This window comes from Myotis myotis, unplaced genomic scaffold (genome assembly GCF_014108235.1).
Source record: "Myotis myotis isolate mMyoMyo1 unplaced genomic scaffold, mMyoMyo1.p scaffold_m19_p_14, whole genome shotgun sequence".
NCBI classification, from domain to species: domain Eukaryota; kingdom Metazoa; phylum Chordata; class Mammalia; order Chiroptera; family Vespertilionidae; genus Myotis; species Myotis myotis.
The window spans coordinates 40,853,073-40,879,417 of NW_023416318.1; the positions used below are offsets into that span (position 1 = coordinate 40,853,073).

The 26,345-nt window shown below is 47.0% G+C and overlaps 1 protein-coding gene across 1 annotated transcript; it reads left to right on the forward strand.

Annotated features, from left to right (window-relative positions):
* Nucleotides 1-539: 539 nt before the first annotated feature.
* CAPN14 (calpain 14) lies at nt 540-25,403 on the forward strand. Its single transcript, XM_036335547.1, has 21 exons — nt 540-806; nt 2,120-2,189; nt 3,346-3,464; nt 3,601-3,737; nt 4,150-4,324; nt 5,133-5,198; nt 6,777-6,862; nt 9,264-9,338; nt 10,654-10,817; nt 12,103-12,272; nt 12,781-12,789; nt 14,688-14,893; nt 15,855-15,891; nt 16,389-16,445; nt 18,009-18,066; nt 21,288-21,352; nt 22,633-22,701; nt 23,569-23,647; nt 24,255-24,371; nt 24,708-24,763; nt 25,278-25,403. Exons 1-21 carry the CDS (start codon nt 582-584, stop codon nt 25,401-25,403), a joined length of 2,166 nt encoding a protein of 721 aa, XP_036191440.1. The 5' UTR covers nt 540-581.
* The last annotated feature ends 942 nt before the right edge of the window (nt 25,404-26,345 follow it).

Consider the following 26,345-nt stretch of genomic DNA (forward strand, 5'->3'; position numbering starts at 1 on the left):
TCATGAGACGCAGTAAGTTTACTTCTGTTGAATCTGATGTTTTTAAAATAAGGAGGGCTTATATACCTTTTATAAATTTAATTTTTCTATGAATTCATTTTCATTAAATTTATGTGACAAATTGGAAATAAAAGAGCACAGGCCCTTCACTAGTAATAATTTAGAAGCACTTTAGAGGGCAGTATTCTATGGGGTAAATTGTGAGTCAATAGACAGTCAGAATAAGGGGGACTCAGTGAAGGCCAGGCACACAAGGAAGGCTTCCTGGAGGAGGGGCTCAACATGGGGTTTGGAGGCTAAGCAAGATCTTGATAAATGGATAGGACCGTTGGGTCACCCCTACAATGTATAGGAGTACGTCTTGGTACAGACATGCTTGCAGGCTGCTTCTAGTGCATCCACTTTTTGTTTCTTTCTCACAGGCTAATTTCTCTTTTTCTCATTCTCTCCATATTCCTCCTCCTCTCTGTGGGGATGACAAAGCATTAACAGGAAGTGAGTAAATGGAACATCTGCTTTCTGTTTCAGGAGCAACCGAGACCACCCAGGAAGACCCTTTAGGTTCCTATTCACACCTGGCTATGCCTCTGTGGTCATCTTTCCAAAGGAGCTGGAAGCGAGGGCAGAAGGACTTGGTGGGGGCCTCTCCACAGCTCCCCAGACAGGATTATGAGGCGCTGCAGGAAAGGTGCCTGAGGGACGGCTGCCTCTTTGAAGACGACACCTTCCCAGCCACCCTGAGCTCCATCGGCAGTGGCCACCTGCTGCAGAAGCTGCCAGGGCACCTGCAGTGGAGGAGGCCGACGGTAAGGGCTGGGGAGGGGGCTGCTGAACAAACACACAAAATGTGTCAACTCAGACCTTCCTTCCGAGGGCTCAGGGCTTTCAGATACCAGTCTTATTGCCATTGATCCCCATGAAACAGGAACTGGGTAAGTCCTCACACGCCCATTTTCCAGGAAAAAACAGGAGTGATCTTGGGAGGGGTCTAAGATGTAGCTCCCCCTCAGGCCAGAAAAGGAAGAGCAACTGCAGCCAAATACAGTAAAGTACTGGTTAGCTTCCTCTGAGATGGCAAGGCATCCTGAGTCACAGCCAGTGCCATCTGCCAGAGTGACACATTTTAACATTTCACACGCCATTCCTCCCAAATCAGGCTCGTGAGATATGCAAATTAAAGCCCATGGACATGGACAATAGTGGGGTGAAGGCCTGGGGAGGCAATGAGACTGAGCAGGGTAGTCAATGGTGAGAAAAGGGAACATCTGTAATACTTTAAACAATAAAGATAAAATTAGAAAAGAAGAATGAAGCTATTAATCACTACAAAAGTATTCTTCACTTTATAAATGCATCAACAATTTCTTTACAAGGCAACTTTTCAATGTGTTCAAAAGCAGTTAACCTCCCACAGACTTGATTTACATGTAAGTCCCAGAACACATTTAGTGAAATCAATTCTCCTCCTTTCTCTTCCCTAATCAGCCATCGCCATCAAAGCCAGACTTATTAAGTCCCTACTATGTGTAAGATTCCCAGTGCATCTCCTAGGGGGCAGCCATGATTCTACTTCTCCCAGAAAATCTTGGGAACTGCTGATAGTTTGTCATGCATCTGAGTGGGTTGTGCCCACAAAGACTGAGGGATTTAGTGCAGGTCCTAGAGCACTAAATCTCTCACCCCATCCCAGGCCACATCTCAGCACAGAAAGGCCACTATTTGGGGGGTTAGGGGCAGGAAGAAATAGGAAAATAAGAATGGGAAGACCTCTAGGAAAACAGAATACCTCCTCTAAGAGGTACTTCCATTTTTAATAGAAACTCCAAGAAAAGGCATTTTTGGTACAAGTGCTATTTCTCAATATCCACACAGAGTTCTCCAGGACCTGAGTTACATGAGCTTTAAGAAGGAATAAGAGGTACAATAGACAGAATCTGAATGCCAGACTTTCTGGGACAGCCCTGAATATATATATATATATATTTATATATATATATATATATATATATATATATATATATATTCCATATTGATGTCTAGTTTGAGCATATGGGACCCAATGGTCACTGTGGCTCCAATAACCTTTTGGTCAGAAGGACAATTCCATCTGTCTCTGCAGGAACTGCACATCAACCCCCACTTCTATTCTGCTGAGTCCAAAAGGCTGGATCTGTGCCAGGGCTTGTTAGGTGAGTCTGCACAGCCTTGGAGACACACACGTGGCAGCTGGGAGTCTGGCCTGGCTAAGGGGAAGAGGAGGATCGAGAGATTCCAATGGGGGAAATGGCCACCTGAACTCTACCTTGACATACTGTGTCCTTTTCTGGGAAAATGGTAACAACTGGTCCTACCAGGATGCATGGGGATGCCAAAACCTGCCTAATCATAGCCCTAGCTGGTTTGGCTCAGTGGCTAGAGTGTCGGCCTGCAGACTGAAGGGTCCAGAGTTCAAGTCCCATCAAGGGCAAGTACCTTGGTTGCAGGCTTGATCCTCGGCCCTGGTAGGGGCGTGTGTGGGAGGCAGCCAGTAAGTGTGTCTCTCTCACATCGACGTTTCTCTCTCTGTCTCTCCCCTCCCTCCCACTCTCTAAAAATCAATGGAAAAAATATCATTGAATGAGGATTAAAACAACAACAACAACAACAACAACAAAAAACCCCAAACACACAAAAACGCTACCAGATGATAATCTTCATTACGAGTTTACAGGTCTAAAAGTCTTGTCTTGGGAAGATGTGCTCAGTCTACTTTAGTCCCTGCAATGATTCCTTCTTGGCACACCTGTCACTAGATGCCCCAGAATAGGGTCCAGGAAGGCTTGTTCTGAAGCCAAGATTCTTTTTAGAGTAATAGAAACAACACTTGGCCATGAGAGAAGGCACATGTGTAGTGATACCCATGTTACAGACAGGGAAATGGAATCCAGAGGGTTGAGACTTTCCCAGAAGAATATAAATCAGTTACAGAGACAGGAATTTAGAAAGTTTGGTTGTGCTTGGGTTCGTGTTCCTGAGGATGGAACATTTGAGAGTCTAAAAGCTGGTCCAGGAATATGGCTCAATTTTTGTTGTCAAGGCTAAATTCCAGCCAATGTCCCCCACTGCACCACACTTTCTCAATCACCCTCTTCCTCCCCAGTATATAATTCCCTTCTAAGTTAGGCTACAAGTCCAGAAAGGATAGCAATTGGGACCAGGCATTTCTTGCATGTAATAAATCCTCAGTAGATTCATGCAGACACCTGTAGCATATACATGCATGTGCAGTACAACCATGCCGACACCTGGAGAGTGTGCATGCCTGTGCAGTGCATCTATGCAGATACTGTGTGCTGTCTGTCTTAGGTGACTGCTGGTTCTTGGCTGCTTTGCAAGCTCTGACTTTGCACCAGGACATCCTGAGCCAGGTCGTTCCCCTGAATCAGAGTTTCACCAAGAACTATGCTGGCATCTTTCAGTTCCGGGTGAGTGTCCTCCTGGTGCCCCAGTCCAGGGTGGGACATAGGAAAGAAGGTTCTTGGAAAAGTCGTGTCCTTGTCTCCTGGGCCGACCATGTTCCACCTTAATCTTCCTTCACCAGTGGGCACTCTCTCCTTCTAGTTCTGGCACTTTGGGAAGTGGGTTCCTGTGGTGATAGATGACCGACTACCCGTGAATGAAGCTGGCCAGCTGGTCTTTGTCTCTTCCACCTTCAAGAATTTGTTCTGGGGAGCTCTTCTGGAAAAGGCCTATGCTAAGTAAGACAACCATGAGAAATCTTTTCCCTTCCCTTCCTTTCCTTTTTCTTCCCTTCCCTTCCCCTCTCCCTCTCTCTGTCTCTCTCATCAATGTTGAGGGAAGGCAAGAGGAGACAGGTAACATTTATCAAGTGAGATACTTGACTCAGTGAATATATGTGACATATCCAGAGCCTTTTATGTAGGGGTCACCCCATCTGAACAAGTGTTCAGGAATTTGCCTTCACTAATGGATGGAGTTGCTCACAGGATAAGAACTCTGAGCATATATTTCCTCCTTTGCCCTGGGGTTGGGGGAAGGGTTAGCAGACACATGTCCAGGGAATAACCAAGCGAGGTTCCTTTGGACTATCCCAGGCTGCAGTATAAATGCCCCTTCCCTTCTCTGACTATGTTTTCTCCTCCCGGACAGGCTCTGTGGCTCCTATGAGGACTTGCAGCGTGGACAAGTGTCTGACGCCCTTTTGGACTTCACCGGTGGGGTGACAGTGACCATCAAACTGGCAGAAGCCCCTGGAAACCTCTGGGACATCCTGACCCAAGCCACCTATGGCAGAACCCTCATTGGCTGCCAGACCCACTCAGGGGTGAGACTGGGCTGTGAGCCAGCAGGGTGTCCTCCTTCTCTGCTGCCGCCCTCTTCAGCCACCCATTGCTGTTCTCACCTCGGTGGAAGCCCCAAGACTTCCGCCAACTCCTGCACCTACTGTTCTGATGTTCAACTTGAGCACCTCAGGGCAGGCAAGGCTACCATAGAGCACAGATAGTGTGCAGAGAAGGGAGCTGACAGTTAAGTGTCGACTACATGTGAGGTATTCTACTAGCACAGCTGGTTCTTACTGTCTAATTTAATAACCACCAAGAACATGGAAGTGGGGCAGGGATCCCTGGGTTCAGCTGTGCCTCCACCAGCGACCGTGTGTCACCTTACGCCAGTGGTTCTCAACCTTCTGGTCCTTTAGACACAGTTCCTCATGTTGTGACCCAACCATAAAATTATTTTCGTTGCTACTTCATAACTGTAATGTTGCTACTGTTATGCGTCGTAATGTAAATATCTGATATGCAGGATGGTCTTAGGCGACCCCTGTGAAAGGGTCGTTCGACTGCCAAAGGGGTCGCGACCCACAGGTTGAGAACCTCTGCCTTACGCACTAAGTTAGTGGCTCTGAATCTGAGCTCATCCTATGTAAAGTGGTTACAATCCCAAAAAGTGTGGTACCCTGACTTACAGGCTCGAACGAGATTGTGGGTGCTGAAGAGCTATGAAAACTGTAAGGTAACAGGACAGCGTGGGTCTCTCCCACCCCCTCCTCCTAACCCCTTGCTCTAGCCAAACAGGTCCCTGGGTAAGCCGTACCCAGCAGGACTGGCGGTGCTCTCTTCTCTCTATAGAACGAGAGGGTGCTGGAGAACGGGCTAGTGGACGGTCATGCCTACACTGTCATAGGAATCAGGAAGGTGGGTAGAACCATGCACCCCCCCCCCCCGTTTCCCTTCAGCACCCTCTTCTCTCCTACGGCTTCTTACCAAAACCTGGGGTCATCTTATTACCTGTATCTAATCTGGGGTGAATTCTCTGGTGGGTCCTCCAGTGCCTGCCAAAGCCAATGGGATTCCCCATACCTCTGTACCTATTTTCTGGGGTCAAGTGGTAGGTCCAGCCTTTGCCACCATCACTGCACCATCCCAATCTCCCATTCCACAGGGAAGCCCCAGCCAGTTGGCCATCCACCCTGCTGTGCCTCACAACCCTCCTTGAACTTCACTTCGCTCCAGATTCCTGCTTCTTTCCTACTTGCTCCTTTTCAGCAGGCTCCCAGTTTCCTCCCATTGCTATCTACCTTTTAGTTCAACTAAGCATTGAAGGAGGAGTCAGATAGGGACTCTGCCTACAGAGAGCTTACAGTCAAGTATGGAGACAAACCATATCTGAAAATGTTAAGGAAGAACATGGAAACTGAGAGCAGAAAGCATAGGTGGAAGGCTTTAGGGGTGAAGAGCTAGGAGAGAAGACTTTCAAAGGCTTTCCAGAGGAGATGACACTGAGTTGGTCCCTGAAATATGGTGGATTTGTATGAGGAGCAAAGGGTATTCCTGGCCGAGGGAACAGCATGTGCAAAGTGTGGAGATAAGAAATCAGTAGGTTCAATCTTAAAGAACCTCTGATATTCTATAGAAAGCCTCACTTACCAAAAGTCCCCCAATTCCCTTTAATTCTGTTTCAATTTCTCAAACTCAACTCATGCCTGAATTCTCCTTCCTCCTAGATACCCACCAATTATTTGTGTGCGTGTGTACCAAGAACTTGACATTTATTTTCATTTTTATTTAGCAAAATTTATTTTTTGCTAACATTTGTATGTTTATTTTAATATTTTGGTTTTAGATTTATTTAACAATATTTGACAAAACTTAGCACTTACTATGTGCTAAATACTGTTCCAACTGCTTCACAAATGTTAATTCACTCAATCTTCACAACAGCCCTGTGAGTAGGTGCGTTAGTGTCCCAGGGCTGCCATAACTAATTACCACAAAGAATACATTGCTATTGTTGTAAGCCCCCACTGGGGATTGAGCCCACAACCCGGGCATGTGCCCTCGACTGGGATCGAACCTGGGACCTTTCAGTTCTCAAGCCGATGCTCTATCCACTGAGCCAACCTGGCTAGGGCAATGATTTCATACCAAGAATCTTAACTTAATTGCACTTGCAAAGGCCTTTTTTACATATAGGTCACATTGGTAGGTTCTGGATAGACACCTTTTTCTGGGGCCACCATTCAGTCTTTTATAGCAGATGTGGCTCTTAGCTTCGTTTTACAGATCAGGAAACAGCCATGGAGAGGTTAAGTAACTTACCGAATGCCTCATAGCCAGTAAGTAGCAGAGCCATTGTCTCCTCTGCCAACTCTCAGGGGCCTTTGACCTTCCATTTCAAAGTCTCCTGTGCAGGTGTGAATCTCACCCAGATATCTGTAGCACTTGCCCTTGGTGCTCAGCCCAGCCCCCTAAACCAATTCTCATTTTGTGCAGGTGACCTGCCACCACAAGCCTGAATATCTAGTCAAGCTGAGGAACCCTTGGGGGAAGGTGGAATGGAAAGGAGACTGGAGTGACAGGTGAAGTTCTGAGACGGGCTGGGGGGTGGGGTGAGGAAGGGGTAGGTGACGCCTGCAGAGGAAGTTGCCATCTGCACACAAATTCCAAGGTGTTCTTCCCTTGGATCAGAAAAGGTTTCAGATTGTGAAGGTCCATCTCTCACACTTATAAAAGGTTTAATGATATCTAGATTGCTTTCTCATTCTTATAGTAATTAAGGTGAAATGTTTATCAAGAACTGGCCAGCGCTGTGCTAAGTCCTTTGAATTTTTATCTCATTTAATCCTCCAAATAATGCTATTATAAGGCAGGTGTTTTTAGCTGCATTTTACCGATGAAGGAACTGATGCTTAGACTAAATGAATTATTTAAGGTCTCAGAACATGACTCAACCAAGGTCTTTGCTGTCTAGCTTAGTGTTCTCCTGACATGGTTCAATGAAATACTGGGCTTGCTGAGTCAGAGGCGGACAGATCCGAATTGGGCCCTACATTCTGGTCCTATTTAGCGACCTTAGGTTTTTTCTGCCTAAAGACAACCCTACAAGGATGGGGGCTTACAGACTACAGACTGGTTGTAGGGCACAGGCAGAAAGGGAGACCAGTGGTAAAGTACCTCCCCCTTCTTGCTATGAAGATTTTTAATCCCATCCAGTGTATATTTTCATTTGAGATATTGTATTTTCTAATTCTAGGGATTCCATTTGAGAATATCTCCCACTTCTCTCATCATTATGTCCATAGTTCCCATTATAACCTGGAAGATATGGAATGTGTTTTAATGTCTTTATTTGCTAATTCCATCATCTCTCTCATTTCTAGGTCTTTTTGTTCTGTGTTATCCCTGGTCATGGATCACATTTTCTGCTTTTTTTATATGCCTATTAATTTTTTACTGGATGCTGGACATAGTAAATTTAAGTTTCTGAGTGTTGGATTTTGTTGCATTCCTTTAAAGCAGTGGTTCTCAACCTTGGCTGCACATTAGAATCACCTGGGAATCTTTTTATAATCCCGATTTCCGGGCCTCATCCTCTGGAAATTCTGTTTCTTTGTTACTAATGTTGTGGCCCCACCCCATAACAAAGAAACAGAATTTCCAGAGGATGAGGCCCGGAAATCAGGATTTTAAAAAGATTCCCAGGTGATTCTAATGTGCAGCCAAGGTTGAGAACCACATGTTTCTTTCTTTCTGGCAGGTACTTAAATCGCTTAGGGATAATTTTGATAATTTTGAAGTTATGTTTCAAGGCACTTTTAAGGCAGAGCTATAGAAATCTTTATTTCAGGGATAATCTGACCCCTCTATTAAGGTGTTGACCCTCTGGGATCTCTACTAAAGACCCCATGTAGTCAACAAGGTCTTTCAACTCTGGCTGGTGGGACATCAAATGATTCCCAGCCTTGTGTCAGCTCTGGAAATTCTTCTGTGTATAGTCCAGTCTCATGGGGATTTCTTCATGAAAACACCCATTTGATTTCAGCCAAAGACTCAAGGGAGCCCCTATGAAGTTCTCTAGAGCTCCTTCTTCACATAGCCCCCTTCTCTCAGGCACTTTGCCCAGCAAAATCTAGCTATCCTGGCCTCTTTCAACACTGGACTCTGTCTCCTACACTCAGCAACACTGCTGGGTTCTTTGTAGAACCACTGGGAACTCCATGGGAACTACTGAGCCCCAAGGAGAAGATTGTGCTGCTGAGAAAGAAAGATGATGGAGAATTTTGGTATTTGACTCAAGGACCAGGGACAAATGCCCTGGCTGACATTTGGTGACCAATCCTGCAAATATTTGTGGGGCACCCCATGCATGCCAGGCATATCCACTTTTCTGCATCACTGCCCAGGAAAGTCTAGACAATGTTAGGACTCACCTTCTTTGTTCCCTCCCTCTTGGGGTCATGATCCCGTGCCGCTGGCCATCTAATGTTAGGAAACAGTTGTTCCTTATATTTTGTTTTAGTTGTTTATGGTATGAAAGTGATACAGGAAAGCCTTATCCTTCATGGCCAGAAATAGAAGTCCCAAATGGTGGGCTTTGAAAAGAAATAATTCCAATATAGGTTCAAATAGCTTTGTGACATTTAATAGCCTTGTGGCTTCAAGCAAGTGATTTAATCTCTTAACCTCAGTTTCCTGAGCTCTAAAATGGCGATAAGAACCCCTACCTTGTAAGGTTGTTAGCCTTGACTGAAATAAAGCACGTCAAGAGCCTCGCCCAGAAATTGGCTCATAGTGAATGATCCATTAACGTTGCACGTTGCTTTGATAATGCAGGATGTGAGACTTAGTTGTCTGCAAAGGCAGCATGAAGATGAGAATAAATGACAACCCTTCAGTAAATAGAGCATTTACTGAAGAATGTCTCGCATGTCCTCCACAGTCCTTTCGTTCCCCATGAAAACATTTCTTTTCTGTTTTCAGCTCAAGAACATGGGAACTACTGAGCCCCAAGGAGAAGATTGTGCTGCTGAGAAAGAAAGATGATGGAGAATTTTGGTATTTGACTCGAGGACCAGGGACAAATGCCCTGGCTGACATTTGGTGACCCATCCTGCAAATATTTGTGGGGCACCCCATGCATGCCAGGCATCTCCTATACTAGTGACTGCGAACCTTTTGAGCTCGGCTTGTCAGCATTTTGAAAAACCCTAACTTAACTCTGGTGCCGTGTCACATATAGAAATTTTTTGATATTTGTAACCATAGTAAAACAAAGATTTATATTTTTGATATTTATTTTATATATTTAAATGCCATTTAACAAAGAAAAATCAACAAAAAAAATGATTTCACATGTCACCTCTGACACGCGTGTCATAGGTTCACCATCACTGTCCTATACAGAGACTAAGGTCATTGTGGGGCTCACTGTCTTGCAGGGCAAACAGCCCCTGCAAACAAAGTCACAGTCTCTGACAAGAGCAGTGACCACTGGCCCGGAGCTCAGCGGGTGCTCGGAGCAGGGTGTGGGGGTGGCCACCTCCTCCCCAACTTCCGCTCTGCTCTTGTGTCACTCAGTACACTCCATCCCAAGGTTGTGCCTTTCCCGGCCTAGAAAGAAAATGAGAAAAGAAGGGACTGTAAAGTCTTGCCAAACTATACGCCGCCTCATCTGTGTCCTCCAGAGCCAAATTGCACTACTCCCACGGACACCTCTTATTGTGAAGGCTCACCCAAACGCCCTGAGCTGATGCTGCTTCGGGATGTCTGACATGAGACCCATCTGTTCCTCTTTGCCTTTGCTTTTCACCCTTACTATTAACATCCACTCTGTTCCCAGGAGTCCTCTTCTCCATTGCCCATCCTTTCCAGTTCTCTCTCTCTCTTTTAAAGTAGTCACTGAACTCAAGATCCCCGCAAATACTGTTATTTCCAATTCCAGACAAGTGAACTGAGCAGCTCAATTAGCATGCCTTGACTGCAAAGTCAGTGAGTAGGAGCAAAGATTTTTATCCATTAATGACTGAGAATAGGTTGATGAACATCTATAAGTCAATTGACTGGTTATAAATGCCTCAATTCAGCTTTATCAGTGCAACTAGCAAAACAGCAACACTCCGCTCTGGGAGCCGTCATATGAGGCTGTTTCCAACTATAGGAAGGGGTTTCTCAGTAGCTCCAGCAACCTGTGATGGACCCTCACACTAGTCTAGCCAGCCCCACTCCCTTGTCCAAGGCCTGCTGGGCTCTGCACAGGGGCGTGGAGGATGGGAGAGGGCTGGGATGCTGCTGCTTTGTTCCAGCCTCCCCGTTGGTCCTGATAGTAGACAACATCTCATTTATCTCTGTACGGTTCCCTCTTCCTCTCCAGGATGACGCTTCAGGACTTCAAGGCACACTTCAGGCTCCTGGTCATCTGTAAACTGACCCCAGGCCTGCTGAGTCATGACGTGGGCCAGACGTGGTCATACACCTCGCAGGAGGGGAGATGGGAGAAGGGAACCACAGCTGGGGGCCCCATAAAGTTGCACCAAGGTGAGTGTGTGCACAGGAGCAGGCCAGGGCTCTTGGGTCTAAAGTGGTAGCTTTTCCAGGCAAGGGTGGGAGGCGGGCAGAGCCACTGTGGACGTCTGTGCAGCTTGTGCTCTGCAGAGGGCTTCTGGCTGAGGGGTGAGGGAGTCTGCTGGCCAAGATGACTGCTCTGGCCCTGGGCTGTGTCCCTGGGAAGATGGGGAACCTTTGGTCCTAATTTGCACAAAGGCTTGGAAATCTCAGTCAAGCTGCCAGCCCATAGGGGCTGCGTTTCCAGAGGGGCCTTTTTCCAATTAGCACCAGGAGGCCACAGGCACACATGCATGGGAAAAGGGTGGGCTGTATCTTTTTTTTTTAAAGGGGAGAATGATGATTTTTATTTTTTAAAATATATTTTATTGATTTTTTTACAGAGAGGAAGGGAGAGGGACAGAGAGTCAGAAACATCGATGAGAGAGAAACATCGATCAGTTGCCTCCTGCACACTCCCTACTGGGGATGTGCCTGCAACCAAGGTACATGCCCTTGACTGCACTCGAACCTGGGACCCTTGAGTCCGCAGGCTGACGCTCTATCCACTGAGCCAAACCGGTTAGGGCAGGGTGGGCTGTATCTTGTTTTGGTTTTAGGACAAGGTGATTGATGGGTTGAAGTAACCACCCTTAACAGGAAGGGTGGGACTAGTAACTATGTCATATGTATCTGGCCCACCTGACCTAGAACTTGGTAGGGATCAAGAATTTCTAGGTCCTCAATGACAGGAGACAAGCACATCTAAATTCTCAAAATGGAACCTTTGGGGACCCATGTCCCTTTCTCCCCAATGGAGGTGGTGAGTGATCCCTTTGGAAGGAAGGACCTGTAGGGTATGACCTCAGTAGGCTGTGGTGGCCTGATCTGGTGTCCCCCTCCCACCAGAGTGGTCCCCAAGCTGAAGCTGCCCTCAAGCTAAGGCTTGGTTCCCTTAAAATACAGATGCCCTGGGGGCCGTGGGCACTTCTCCCCAGTTAGTTGAAGAGTCACTTACTCAGGCAGCAGATACTTATGGGTCAGGAAGCCTGCTCCTGGCACTGTGAGAGGAACTTTCAGCCTGTGTGTCTGCAGAAGAACTGGGTGGTAGAGGTGAGATGGGAGGGTGGAGAGAGCTGAGGCTGAGGAGACCCGTCTCTATCCAGATGAACCTCTGGGTGGGAATCCTGGGGCAGGTGCCCTGGATCTATGCACCTCTCAGTGTTGGGGGAGCCACATGCTGGCGGAGCTGAGGACTTGTCTCACTTGCTGTTTCCAGCCCGAGACACATTTTGGAGGAACCCGCAGTTCCTGCTGTCCATCTGGAGGCCCCAGGAGGGCAGGATGTTCCCGATGCCCTGCAGCGTGTTGGTGTCCCTGCTCCAGAAGCCCAGGCACAGGCACCGCAACCGGAAGCCTCACCTCGCCATCGGCTTCTACCTCTTCAGGGTAGGTGGGATGCTGGGGCACGCGGCCTCGCATGGGGTCTCCGGCGGTTGTCCTTTCTTCCTGCTTCCTGTCCTCCTCACCATCCGTGTCTGTCTACCCACAGACCTGGGTGCACATCCTGGCTCTGTCCCTTAGCAAGGACTATGTGATCCAGGACAAGTCATCTTCTGGCCCTGAGCATCAGTTTCTTCATCTGTAAAATGGGGACAATGGTATTTATGCAAAGAGCAGAATTAAAAGACCACGTGGCAGTGCTGCTCATTGTGTCCGGCACATAGTTTACAATCGATACTGGTTTCCTTTTTCTCTCTGAAAAAGACAGGGTTGCCTTCCCGCAGCCTTTTCCAGAATTCCCGATGGGGGACTCAAATGTCATTGGAACAGAAGGTCTCGTGGGAGGGAAGGGGTCTCTGGGTAGAGTCTTCTTATATATCAGCTTCCATTCGAGTCTGTGCTGGCGAAGAGCTGGATTCACTGACAAACGAGGTCTCCTTTGTTTGTTTTTCAGATGAACAGGGTGAGTTCCACACTTGACCAGCTGGCCCTGGTTTGGAGTGATGCCACCTGTGGCCCAGCCACTGTGAGGTTCGGTTTGACCGGAGCAGCCTTTTCCAAGGAGCTCTGAGAATGTCTGACAAGGATGGCAACTGCCTCTGTGTTGGGGTGGGGGATGGTGGTGGTGGTGGGGGGAGGGGGGCGGTAATGAGCTTCTGCTGTTCTTTCCTATCCAAGGGCCCCAAGAACTCCTTATGCCTCTACAGGGACGTCTCTGAGCCTGGTGCAGAACCCATAAATCTTAGAATTTATTAAATCCCTACACAAATACTTAGGGCCAATATCGAAGACTGTCACAGCATAGGAAGGCTGATAAATCACAGCCTTGCCTGAGTTATGAAACCCACAGTAAAACAGATCTATAACATATGAGACATGAGGAGACCATGCAGCCCACCTCCTTGGGGACAAGGGACAAAGGATTGGAAAATGGGACAGAAATGTGAGCGGGGGACAACAACTCTGCATTTCAGGTGCAATGACAGCCTAGCGGGCTCCGTGAAGGAGGCAGGGCCATCCCTCCCAGCCTCTGCAGGGTGGCAGCTATTATTTTAGTCCCCAGAGAACACAGGAGTGAAAAACGTAATTTTCTCAGAATGGATTAAACAATATAAAGGATTTTTATAAAGAAACCATTTTGCATTGGGTGTCTTGGGTCAGTTTTTTTGTTTTTTTTTCCCTCCTGTGGGAACACTGAGTGATCCCTAAGTTGCCTATTAATTTAAAAAGAAAAAACATGTTTCTATCAGGACTATTTCTAAACAGAATTTGGGTCAACGACAATAAAACTGTAAAGAGAACAAAACTGTGAGCCACCTAAAAACTTACTAAGGCAAGAAAAAAAGTAATAAATAAATGAAGGATAAGTAAGCAGTTGATTCTACCAAGAAAACTAAATGTAGGACAGCTAGTATGGCTAATTATAAAATTATCTGCGATTCCTAGCAGCCAAGGCTAAGATGGCAACAGGATGATTCTGTAGTTCTCATTGTCCGATAAAAGAAAGCGTATGTCATCAGGAGATACATTTGTTTCCCCAGCCCTGAGTGGAATCTGTGAAATACGTCTTTGCTTGGATGGATAGTGTCTTTGTTAACAGCTGTATATACACTGGAAAAAGGATCCCCATGTGGCCCTCCTCTTCCTCCACAGCCCTGAGTAGGAGCAAAGGGAAGAGGGAGCAAGAAAGGAAAAATAGAGAAAAAGGGAGAAATAAAGGAGGGAGGATGGAAGAGAGAGAGAGAGAGAGAGAGAGAGAGAGAGAGAGAGAGAGAGAGAGAGAATATGAATATAAGATAAAACAAAACACACATCCAGGCAATGTCGGAACCTGATTCAGGTCTTGTGAGTTCCTATCTAGTCCTCCTTCCCCTTTAGGAGGCTGTTTTCCCTGAGATGATGTTGAAGTTCAGTGTATTTGTATGTAGCTGTTATGATGGTGGGGAGATGGTACGTGATGCATCTACATCTGTGACCATAATCAACCTTGAACTTGCATCACATGCACGAATGCAGTCTCAGGAAGTATACAGAACATGGGCATTGGGACTGTTACCAGCTGGGTGGCTTTGGCCAGAAAGTGCAGGCGCAGTGACATTGCTCACTTTATTTTGTGTAGGATGTTGTTTTCACTGTTATGGCAAATCGATTGGTAGGTGTTCATTCCGCCCCACAGAGGGTTCCAAAAAAGGTGCCCACTCCTAAGATGTTCTGTCTTCATCTCCAAGCTCCTCACTCTTTCATCCCATCCTCCACTGGGGCAGGCGGGATTTGGCAGATAAGAGGCCACCTGACTCCTGGTTCCTGGCCACAAGCCCGGGGTATTCACTTCAACTGGTGCCCTCTGTCTTCCATCTACAGTTCCATGATGACCAGAAGAAACTGCCCCCTGAGTTCTTCTTGCAAAATACCCCCCTGAGTTTTCCTGAGGTGTTTCTCCCAGAAAAAGAAGTGAGTCAGGAGCTGTGGCTGGAGCCGGGGACGTACCTCATTGTGCCCTGCACATCGGAGGCCTGGCAGGAGTCGGAGTTCGTCCTCAGAGTCTTCTCCAGGAAGCACATCTTCTAGTAAGGGCATGGGCCTCTCCCAGAGGTTGGGCCCATTTGGGCCAGGGACAATCAGGAGCGTGAGGTGCGGAGGCAGCAGATGGGGTCTCTGTGGCCAATACAGAAGAGAGATCGGGAGATCAAGAGAGCAGGGCAGCTCTCTACATGGAGGGCATCCTTCCCTTCTTCCTTCCACTCTCTTCCTACTAACACATGAACACTGCTAGACATTACAGAGGAAGACAGAACAGGCACAGGCATGGCCCTTGCCCTCCAGAAGCTCAAGGTCTGGAAAGGACACAGTTACATGAGCAGTTATGTTTGTTATACTTTGTCCAGTGGAAGCATTTATCTGCACAGGGTGTTAGAAGAGCATTGAGAAGGAGCATCAGCTAAACTTCCATGATCCTGGGGAAAGCAGGGGTGGCTTTTGGGAGGTGGTGATTCCTAAGGGATGACAGGGATATTTGAGATGAGGGGAGGCTGCCATCAGCTGGCAAGCCCAGCCACTACGGGTATGTGCAAGTAAACCAATATGTACATATCCCAGCCAAACTTAGTATTTGGCCTATGATTGTTTTGCCATGACAGCCCTTCAATGCTTGGAATACAGTTTTTTCCTTCATGTTTTGACCATTGATAGTTTTACTTGATCTCAAGAATCTAAGATATGAGTGGGAATCATTACATGAGGGTGGGGGGGGGAGGAGTAAAGGGTGTGCTGAGCAGAGGGCTTGGCATGAGCAAAGGCATGAGATGAGAAATAGCACTGGGCACGTGTGGAGATATAAGCAGTGTGCGTGCTGTGTGTCTGGACCTACACTCCATGGAGAAGTGGGAGGTGAGGTGTGAGAGCTGGACAGGCCCACATGATGCGTCAGCTAAGGAACTGGGAAGAGTTCCCGGGGGAGAAGGAGAAGCTTGGCCAAAAGGTTCCCATGATGATTCCTAAGGAGGAATTCTTTCTTTCGTTTTCCCTCAGTGAAATTGGCAGCAATTCTGGAGTTGTCTTCTCTAAGGTAAGTATTCGGGTGAGTTCCACATGGCTGGGACTGTTTACCAAGCCAGGGTGCTGGGTTTCTCCCCTCATGTTCAGGGTTGGGGAGAAAGTCCTCAGATCTTGCAGGCCCTACTCTGTGGCACGTATGATACATTATCTATTGTGCCCTAAGAGTACCCAGGTTCTGCTGTTTTTGCACCAACAGAACTGCCCTTCTGGTCAGGTCATGTCTTCAAGGGCCCAGAGCCCCAGGGGCATGAGTTATACCTTTACCTTCTTCTGCTTCTCTCTAGCTGGTGTTTCTTTTGCCCATTTCACTGTTTGTTACTTCCCCAAAGACAGCAAGAATTGGAGAAATGAGGGCTGTGTGAATGCTGTGGTAGAAAATTTAAGATAGAGCTCAAGGTCAAACTTCCAGATCTCAGAATCCTGGGAGCTATGAGACATGAGTTGTGTGTACGAGCGCTCGTGTATCCTGGTGAATAATTATGTCTTTCTATGTGTCTATTCCTATAGGAAATTGTAGACCAAACTGAAGGGCATGATGAAATCTTCACCAAACTCTTTGAAAAGGCAAGTTGAAGAGATGTGGTAGCCAGAAGTGGGCAGAACAGGGGCAAAGTGGAGCACATAATTGCACAGAGTATGTGTTTGCCTCTGCCTGACCCTGTGTATGAACTGCGATTTAAGGTGACCTGTTCTCCAAGCTGCCACTTTCTATTCAAGTCCTTAGTCTTTAGACAAGTGCGTGGAGCTGTTGTCTTCAGAAGGCTCCTGCAGAATGCCTATCTGTTCTTGAAGGCTACACTAATTCGTTGTAGGAGAAAATGGAATATAGCAGAGTCAGAACTCAGTAGTGGGGGTGGGGAGGCGGGGCAATGACAGGCCCTGGGGGCCTGAGGAGGGACATTAAGGGAAGCCCAGAGAGAAAGATCTCTTGGGTGGTCTTTTGGAGAGGGGCTGGGCCTGGTAAGAGGACCTTGTGAAGGTGGAGGGCCCAGGGCTACACACCTGGTCTCCTTGAGTTTTTTCCCTGGGCTGATCCGGATCCAGAGGAAGCAGGAAGTGTGGAAGGCTCTAGAGGCCTATCTGTCCCTAACCTGCAGGACACTAAATCTATTTGGAAATGGGGCGAGAAAGACATTGGACATCTGGGGTCTGACATCTGCATGATTTCATTAAAAATGGAAGAGCATGTTAGTAACACTGTGGCTTTAATTAATATCTTTCCTGCCCTCCTATCTTCTCTCATTCATTCATGGTGCTTTGCCTAATGTAGCCAGAGGCGATATGTCAAAATTTAACATGTGTTGTTCATAAAAGTTTTTCTCTACACCAGGGGTTTCCAAATATTTTCTGCTGCTGCCCTTTTATGTAATGAAATCTCATCAAGAATACCAATATATCTAAAATGGATTAAAGTTGTATATTATTGCCTAGGCCAGTGTGGCTCAGTTGGTTGAGCGTTGTCCCATATACCAAGAGGTTGCTGGTTCTGTTCCCCAGTTGCGAAGCTTGGTCCCCAGTAGGGGGTGTGCAGAAGGCAGCCAACTGATGTTTCTCTCGCCCCCTCTCCCTTCCTCTCTCTCTAAAATCAATAAGAACATACTTTAAAAAATTTTTAAATTGTATACTATGAATATGTATCCATTTGATAAGTTTAAATTTGTGATCTTTGTATTTTGTTAACATAATTTCAAGTTAAATGTTAAAGTAAAGAATTGCTTCTGACGATTCTAAAATTAAAATAACTTGGCTGAAGATATTTTATTAGGAGTGAAATTTAAACCAAATTGTTTGCTCAGCTCATAAAGCATCGCTATAGAACCCAGATGGGAAGCCATTACTCTCTTAGGCTATTTCTTAAGAGTCCTGCCCAGTTGGGGTGCTCTGGGCTTGGCACCCAGTTAAAAACGATTGTAAAAGTTCTTACAAAATTCCAGATTTAATTCCATGACTAGTCACATTCCTTATGTGCAGCATCATGGTGTCACTTATTCTGCCCAGAAATCGCATCTGTGCCACTCTGAGCGGATGCTGGAGAGGATGTCCTAGCCCCTGTGAGCTGGGCCCCTCTGTATCTAGCGAGCCTCCCATAATGACGATTTTTCTCCTGTCCCTCTGCTTTCATTGCAGTGTCCGGAAATAAATGCAGCTCAACTGCAAAGGATCCTGAACCAGCTGACCTGGTCAGGTGAGTACTTTGGAGTCGTGCATCCTGCAGGACTCAGGGACACCATTCTGAACTCTGAGTCTGTTCCCTCCCCGCTGGTGGGAGGTGGGAACTGCTGTGTGCGGGTCCCCTGAGCAGCTGGGTCTTACACCAGGGTGGGTGCTGTGGTCTGAGAGAGCAGAAAATGAATTTATGCAGCTTGGAAACTAGTTTTCTTTCTTGTTTGTTTGTTTGTTTTGCTGAGTGTGAGTGAGGAGACAGATGGTAGTGAAAATGAAGATTTCTGCTGTGCTCCTAGTTTGAGAAGAACAGCTGAGTACTTCCTTCTTGGCATATAAATTCCACGTGGAAAAACTATAACCACTTCCTCAACAGGGAAAATAAATATTAAATATTGACTAGTCCACTAGGGAGGGCTCTGATGAATTCATATTTAAGTGGATCAACCTGTAACAATCTGGAAGGAGGGAGCACATCACCTCGGAGGGCTACAAATGGGTGGTGAGGAGGCTGTCAGATGAAGCCTGGGTTACATCATTAGGAAAGCTTAAAGTTCACATAAAAACAATTTATAAGTATAGCTTGAGTGAGACTAACAGGAATTCTCCAGGATGGAAAATAAACTTCAAAATGAAAAAAGTAAGCCAAAAAATTAAAAGTTATTTTCTACCTCGCATATGTGATTGCTTCTTCTTTATATGAAAACAAGACTTCAAACCCAAACAAGTTACAGGCCAGGGTATTGTATAACTCAGGGCTTGAAATAACTTCCAGATGGTTTCTCAAAGTGTACTTAGGGTACAAGAGCCAGGAGAGACGCTAGAAATGATAGGATACAAGAGTTCTCCCTCTCCTCCACTTGGAAAAAAAATTCCAGGAAAATTACCTAGAACAGTGGTTCTCAACCTTCCTAATGCTGCAACCCTTTAATACAGTTCCTCATGGTGTGGTGACCCCCAACCATAAAATTATTTTCGTTGCTACTTCATAACTGTAATTTTGCTACTGTTATGAATCATAATGTAAATATCTGATATGCGGGATGTATTTGGGCGACCCCTGTGAAAGGGTCGTTTGACCCTCAAAGGGGTTGCAGCCCACAGGTTGAGAATCGCTGATCTAGAAGAATGCACTTTAAAAATGATTCAAATGTTGCCCTAGCTGGTTTGGCTCAGTGGATAGAGTGTTGGCCTGCGGACTGAAGGGTCCCAGCTTCAATTCTGGTCAAGGGCGCATGCCTGAGTTGCGAGCTCGATCCCCAAGAGGGGGTGTGCAGGAGGCAGCCGATCAATGATTCTCTCTCATCTTTGATGTTTCTATCTTTCTCTCCCTCTTCCTTCCTCTCTGAAATCAATTATTTTAAAAAATGGTTCAAATGCCTTGATCACAAGTATGCAAATTGATTTTCCAAGGGATATACAGACAGATTGCTTACATTCATTCCTCTGAGAGGGTTCTGGTTTGATAGGTCAGGGAACTACTGTGAACTTCAGTGGAGAATTTGGTAAAGTCTCACCCAATAAAGGATGACATGTGGCTTTGAAAGGAGCAATATGAGATGTATTCACAAGTTTTATCACCATTCCCCAAAGTTATCTATAATAATAAAAGCATAATATGCTAATTAGACCGGATGGCCAAACAGTGGAAAGACTGTCTGGACAACCTTCTGGACGAAGCCGGGGCTGCGAGGGCTGAGGCAGGCAGCCGCCAGGGCTACGAGGGCTGAGGCCCTTGCACGAATTTTGTGCATCAGGCCTCTAGTATAAATATAAAACCAGAGGGATCATTCTCTGTTACAGCTGAGTATCTAGATGTTTAGAGGAAAGTCTTTGGATTCTGTCCCTCCCCTCCCCCTCAACCCCCTCCCCTCCACCCCCCACTTTCACTTCCTCAACTTTTATCAGTGGTTGGGAAGCAGACGTGGAAGGCAGGTGGACCAGATGTGCAAATGGCACAGTGCTGGGAGGAATTATTATCTTAGACAGCAGAACTGAAATTCAGAACATTCACTACAAGCTGTGCCCAAACCCAAAAGATGAAATGAAGTCAGGATGATCATTCAAAATGACCATTTTGTTAGTTTTAAAAAAATGTTTGCACACATTCCTCACGGAAGAGACCTCATTTTTTGGCAATTGATGGGAACGATATCTGGCTAATTTAGGTGACCTCGAGCTTAACATGAGCTGATAGTTTTAAATTGTTGCTATTAAATGTGCTAGTTCAGAGTTAGGCTGTACCTAATGGAAGCATTAGATTTGTGTGTTTGAAATTGTGTTCCAAGAAACATTAGAAACCAAGAGGTTTTAGTAAGTGTTCCATGAAATAGAAGGGATTAGGTTCTGTGGTCAATTACACTTGGGAAATTCTGTGTCAATCAAAATTTCAGTGTTGGCCCCTCAGTACGTATCATGTACTAAGGTGTCTGGTGAATGGAGAAAATCACCTATTTCAAATTTGTTTGAACTCAAAGCTCTTTATGTGCAGAAAATCTTCCTTGGAAACATAATTTGGAAAATGCAGACTGAAAAATTTACAAGTGAAAGACCCATTTTCATATATACTCTACTTAAACAAGTTGCATCTGAAGGATGCGATCCAGGCTTGGTACTTTAGAGAGACGCTGGCCTTTTCTGAGGAAAGGCCTCCATTCACTAGGTCTTGAAGAAGGTGATGAGAGTTTAGAAACCATATGGTCTGGGGAACCGTTGGAGAAATGTTGAGAGGAGACAAATACCCATTTATACTTTCCTGGAGGCAGAATGAGGACTAGTGAGTGGAATTTATAGGAGCTTCCTTTGGAATTAACTTAGGAGGTGTCTCCTGAATGGAACTAGCCATCCATGAGAGCGTCTATAATTGACTGACCATCGTCAAGACATCTGAGGAAAGCATCCCTAATTTAGGTGGGAGCTTGAACAAGTTGATCTCTCAGATCTCTCTCTATAGCTCTCTGATGCTGGCCCTTGCTGGATACATGGGGTGAGTTCTTCTGCCCCACTGTGTAAGCAACGCCAGGCTACGATTGGGGTTCTCCACAGGGATTTAATGCAACTTGGGTGCAGAGATCACCATCAAGATTCCCCTCTCTCCATGGCTCTTTGTCTTTTCCCTTCTCACAAAAATGATGGTTACTGGAACCTGTGGCTGGCCTAGGCAGCACTGTTTGGTCCCATTAGAAAAGGGCCATGTCGTGCCATCCTGGGCCAGCCCCCATGTGCTCTTCCTGTTCCTTCCAGGTCTGGGGAGCACACAGCCCCTCTTCAGCCTCGATGCCTGCCAGGGTATCCTGGCCCTACTGGATGTATCCTTTCTGATCTGTGGGAAGATGCACGCCGCTGGTTGAGAGCTCCACCCTGAGCCAGACTGCCTGGGTGAAAATCCCAACCCCAGTGCGTAACAGCTGGGTCGTCTTGGGCAAGTCACTCAGCCTCATGGTGCCTGCAGGTCCACATCTACAGCCTGAGATGAATTCAAGCCTGGTTGCTGGATCAATGTGAGAATGCAAATGGGACAAGCTATGTAAAGTGCTTGGGGCACGTCTGTCCTCAGAAAAGTGATCAATATAAACTATTGATAACAATAGACCGATAGTTCTGATGAGGCAGCTGCAGGGTGGTGGTTAGTTTCTAGATTTACAGGATACTTAACAAGAGTTCAGGATCCTAAGTTTTCTGTTTGGTGACTAGGCAGGGGCTGCCCCATTTACAGGTCAGGAGCATGGAGCTCAGGAAGTTCAACAACTTGCTGGAACGCCTTTCCTGGTTCTCAGCCCTGCGGTTTTCCTAACAAACCTTCTGCCTATCTAAGTGGACACTTTGATTAAAAAGATAGGCACATAGGATGGATATGTGTGTGTGGGTGGTGGTGGTGGTGGGGAGACATTGCAAATACAAAACACAGTCTCTTCAGAAACTTTGCAGAGGGCGTGGACAGCATGGGATGGAGGTCAAGTGTCCTAGCATTGGAACAGGTCCCAGCCTTGCCTCCAGCTGCATGAACTTGGATGCAATCAGACGCTCTGAGCCCTCATTTCATCATCCATAATGGGCCAGCTGACACCTGTCTCACCTACCAGTTGAAAAAGGAGTCACACCGATAAAGGAGCCTGTCTCCCTAATGCAAGGGTATCAGGACACAATTACACGGCCAACCACTAAGCTGTTAACTTTTCATAAAATGACTGAATATAAGAAGCATCCTGAACCACCTAATTCCTTCCATAACTTGGTTTTAGCAATAATGAAAAAAATGTTACTGTGTGCTTTTTAAATTTAAATCACCTCAAATTGGCCAAGTTAAAATATCCTGCTTCACTAAATACATGGTAGCTGTTGTCATTGCCACTGTTGACACCACCATCAGCACTTCTCCCCATGCTGCTGTGTTTCAGCTCCTTCTGTCCTTCCTAGCAAGGGCCAGGAGCCCTGGGCTGGACTCTCTGGCAAGGGGAGGCCACTAGAGATAGCTGACCTTGAACGGGGCTGTCCATACATTGCACACTGCTGTGCAGAGGGCCAATCCCTGCTTCTAGAGGCATAGGTGAAACTCCCCTTGCAGCTTTGACCTTAACCCCGATACCAGCTTAATGCATCAGGCACCGTGAGCATCCAGGAATTCAGGGACCTGTGGAAGCAGCTGATGCTCTATCAGGTAAGAACACATCTTGACCACACCTCCTTGCAGGATGCTGCAGAAAAGGCAATCCTGCAAAGTCTATAACAGGGGTGGGCAAACTTTTTGACTCGAGGGCCACAATGGGTTCTTAAACTGGACCGGAGGGCCGGAACAAAAGCATGGATGGAGTGTTTGTGTGAACTAATATAAATTCAAAGTAAACATCATTACATAAAAGGGTACGGTCCTTTTTTCTTTTTTAGTTTTATTCATTTCAAACCGGCCAGATCTGGCCCGCGGGCCGCAGTTTGCCCATGGCTGGTCTATAAGGTACTTACTTCTCTCCCTTTCAGCCCTTTACACCCAACTCTCACCCGATCTTCTCGACTCTGTCTCCAGTGAGACCTCCTTCTCTCCCTGGCAATCACAGAGAGCCTGTGGCACCAGTGCCCTGACTCTCTAAAGCCCACAGGAGATCATATCACTTCCCATGGCCCTCAGAGGAAGTCCACACTCCTTAGCGTGCCATCGAAGTCCTTCATAAACTGGCTCCTTTCTACTTTTCCAATCATTGCTCACAACTCTCCCCCTTGTCTCCTGAGTCATAAAGTCGGAAGACCCTCGAAGTTTGGATACTGGGCTGAGATTTAAACACCTTTACACATACCCAGACTGTCTATCCCCCATGACCAAAAGACCGCTCCCTTTCTCAGAGCCTTAAGAAGAGATGGGAGAGGTGGTGGGATCCTGGATCAACCCTCCACCATGTTCTTATCCTGGCAGCAGGCACTGCCGATGGAGCCTACATTCCCAACTGTGTCTGCAGCGTAGACACTGGGCACAGAGGGGCTCTCGGGTGGTGCTTGGAAATGCCTGGTTCCCTTAACATTTGGGTCTTCGTAGGCGGTTTTCCACAAGCAAGACAGTAACCGGTCAGGATGCCTGAACTGGTCCCAACTGCTGGCTGCCACGAAGGATGCAGGTAGGCCTGAGGGCACCTGGTGCTGGAGGGCACACACAGGAGGGGTGGGGGGAGTATATGGCATTCTGGAATAATTCGAATGCACAGTTACTCCCTGAGTTCAGAGATCCAAACACGTGGACCTACAAACAGCAGAAACATTTATTACCATCACTATGATCACAGCTAACAATTATTGAGGGGTGCCCATCCACACTCTCATTTAATCTTCAACAATGCCCTGTTCTCCCCCCACTTTACAGAGGAAAAACAGTGAAGCTTAGGGAAGTTAGGTAGCCTGGGGTTTAACTCTAAGACCACTAGGCACCAGAGCAGAGGGTCTTGACCCTGACAGACTGCCTCCCGCCCTGAAGGCCAGTGACCCTCTGGATGAAAAGATCCTCATGCTGGTTGCCCAAGGCAAGCAGAAATGGGGAGTGGAGATGAAATAAAATGAATGCACTAAATAATGAAACAATTCACTATGAAGCCCATAAAGGAAGATCCCCATGCTTTCTGGATTCAGGGCCCAGGAGAGAAGGGACCATTTAAATAAAGGGTCTCAAATGGGAGGGGAGCTGGATGTGAGGTCCCCGGCACCGAGGGCAGGAGTCCGTGTTCACTGCAGGAATTGTGCTCAGCGATGACATCTGCCTGCTGATGCTTATCCGCTATGGCGGCCCCAAGCTCCAGATGGACTTTGTCAGCTTCGTCCTCTTGATGCTGCGAGCGGAGAAGACTGAGAGTGAGCTGCTGGGAAGCAGGGAGGGTGGGGCTTCCTCTGCACTGCTTGTGGATTACCCCCCTGCCCCCAGTTCAGGCAGGATCCCGGGAGAACAGCTGCTAGTGCAGAAATGGCAGGAACGCTGGCTATGTGCCTGCGAGCCCCGGCTGCATCTACCCACACTCACGTGCTCCCTGCCTTCTCCAGAGGCAGAGGTTTGAGGCAGCTCACTTATAATAAGTGTGGCCACATGTGGCTCCACAATTGGGTTCCCAGGTGAGGGGACCTATCGGGGGAACGAGTTCATAATATTTTCAAAACATATTAGCTGTGTTTCTTTTGTCTGCATTTTCACAGGTGTCTTCCAAAACTTAACCCAAGATGGCAAAGGGATATACCTCCAGAAGCCAGAGGTAAGACTTTCTCCATGGGGTTGAATCACATCGTCTAAGGTAGAAAGGCCACTGTAGGGCCAGGCTCCTGTGAAGGAAAAAGGTTTGGGGCGGGGGAGGGGGAGCTTTATTCTACTGAGTTCAGGATGTGGCACTGAATTCACTTCATTCATTCATTCATTCATTCATCAGATATGTACTGAACACCCACTCTGTGCTTCACACATATGAAGGGAACAAGAGACCGACTCAGTGTACCCAATGACTATGATCATGATCATGCCATGTGACAAATCCACACAACTTCAGTGGTGATGACAGCACATATTTAGCTCCCCAGTCCCATGCTGGGAGTCAGTGGGACTCAGCTGTCTGGCTAGTGATTGTGGGTGAGCCGGGGGCTTTTCTGGCACCTTCGCTGAGGAAGGCTTGCCTTTTTCAGGACAATGACAGTAGCAAAAGTGAGTGAGTTGAAATATGCAAGGTCTCCACACCCGGGGAAAATGTGCCTTGCAACTCATTCTGTTGTCCAAAGCAAGTCACGTGGCCAAGCCCGCTTCCAAAAGATGGGGAACTGGCCTTCTCCTCTGTCGTGGGAGGAACTTCAAAGTCACTTGCAGAGGGCATGGACCCAGAGGGTGAAGACCTGGGCCAGCAATGAGCTTGAGCACAGACAGTCATAGGAGAGATGGTCTAGGTAGCATGTTACACAAAGGCCTTTCAGGCAGAGGTGGCATTGAAGTTGAAACCTGGCTCTTTCTCAAAGATGAGAAAGAGCCAGGCAGCCAGAGTGGAGAGCAGGAAAGGCCCAGGCCAGAAGGAACAGCAAGTACAATCCTGGCTAGAGTGTAGGGCACGAGGAACCTGTGAGTCTGAAACGATCAGGACATACAAGCCAGAAGTAAACCTCATTCCAGGAGTTGGCTTAGCCTTCCCCATATGGGAAGAGATTCTAACTTAGTCTCTGAGCCTTTAGTCTCGAATCTCATACAGTGCTTTGCACATAGTAGGTACTTGACAAATGTTTGTTGAGTGAATGAGGTGATATGCTGAGGAGAAGACACATCTGTGCCGGACACTGATTGTCTTCCTTGATCATTCAAACTGCGTGGGTTTATTGAGCACCAGCTATGTGCCAGATGTGGTGATAGGTGGTGTTTGCTGCAAAGACATTGCAATCTGGAGTCTGCTCTTTCTTTCTAAAACACATCCTCTGTTTGGGCTGCTTAGGAAGGGCCTACTAAAAGCTGGGGTTTCTTCTTTGACCTCAAATGTCCAGTTTGTGGAATATCTTTTCAGGATATAGGGACCCTCAGCATGCGTTTCCCCTCAATCACTCCCATATTCAAGTGTGAAGGTGGGATTCAGCTGGGGGGCAATGGTTAGACTCCTAGGAGCCCGACCCCACCTAAGCTCTGCGAGGTCACCTCCTGATCCCAAACAGTGCTTCCACAGTGCAGGCTCTGAGCTGGGAGAATGGGACAGCATGAACGGGCCATTGAAACAGCCCACAGCCTGAGCAGGCTAGCAATGCAAGGTGCTACAGTGGAAGGAAGACTGGACGGAGACCTGGTTGAACTCACAGCACCCTTGTAACTAGCAA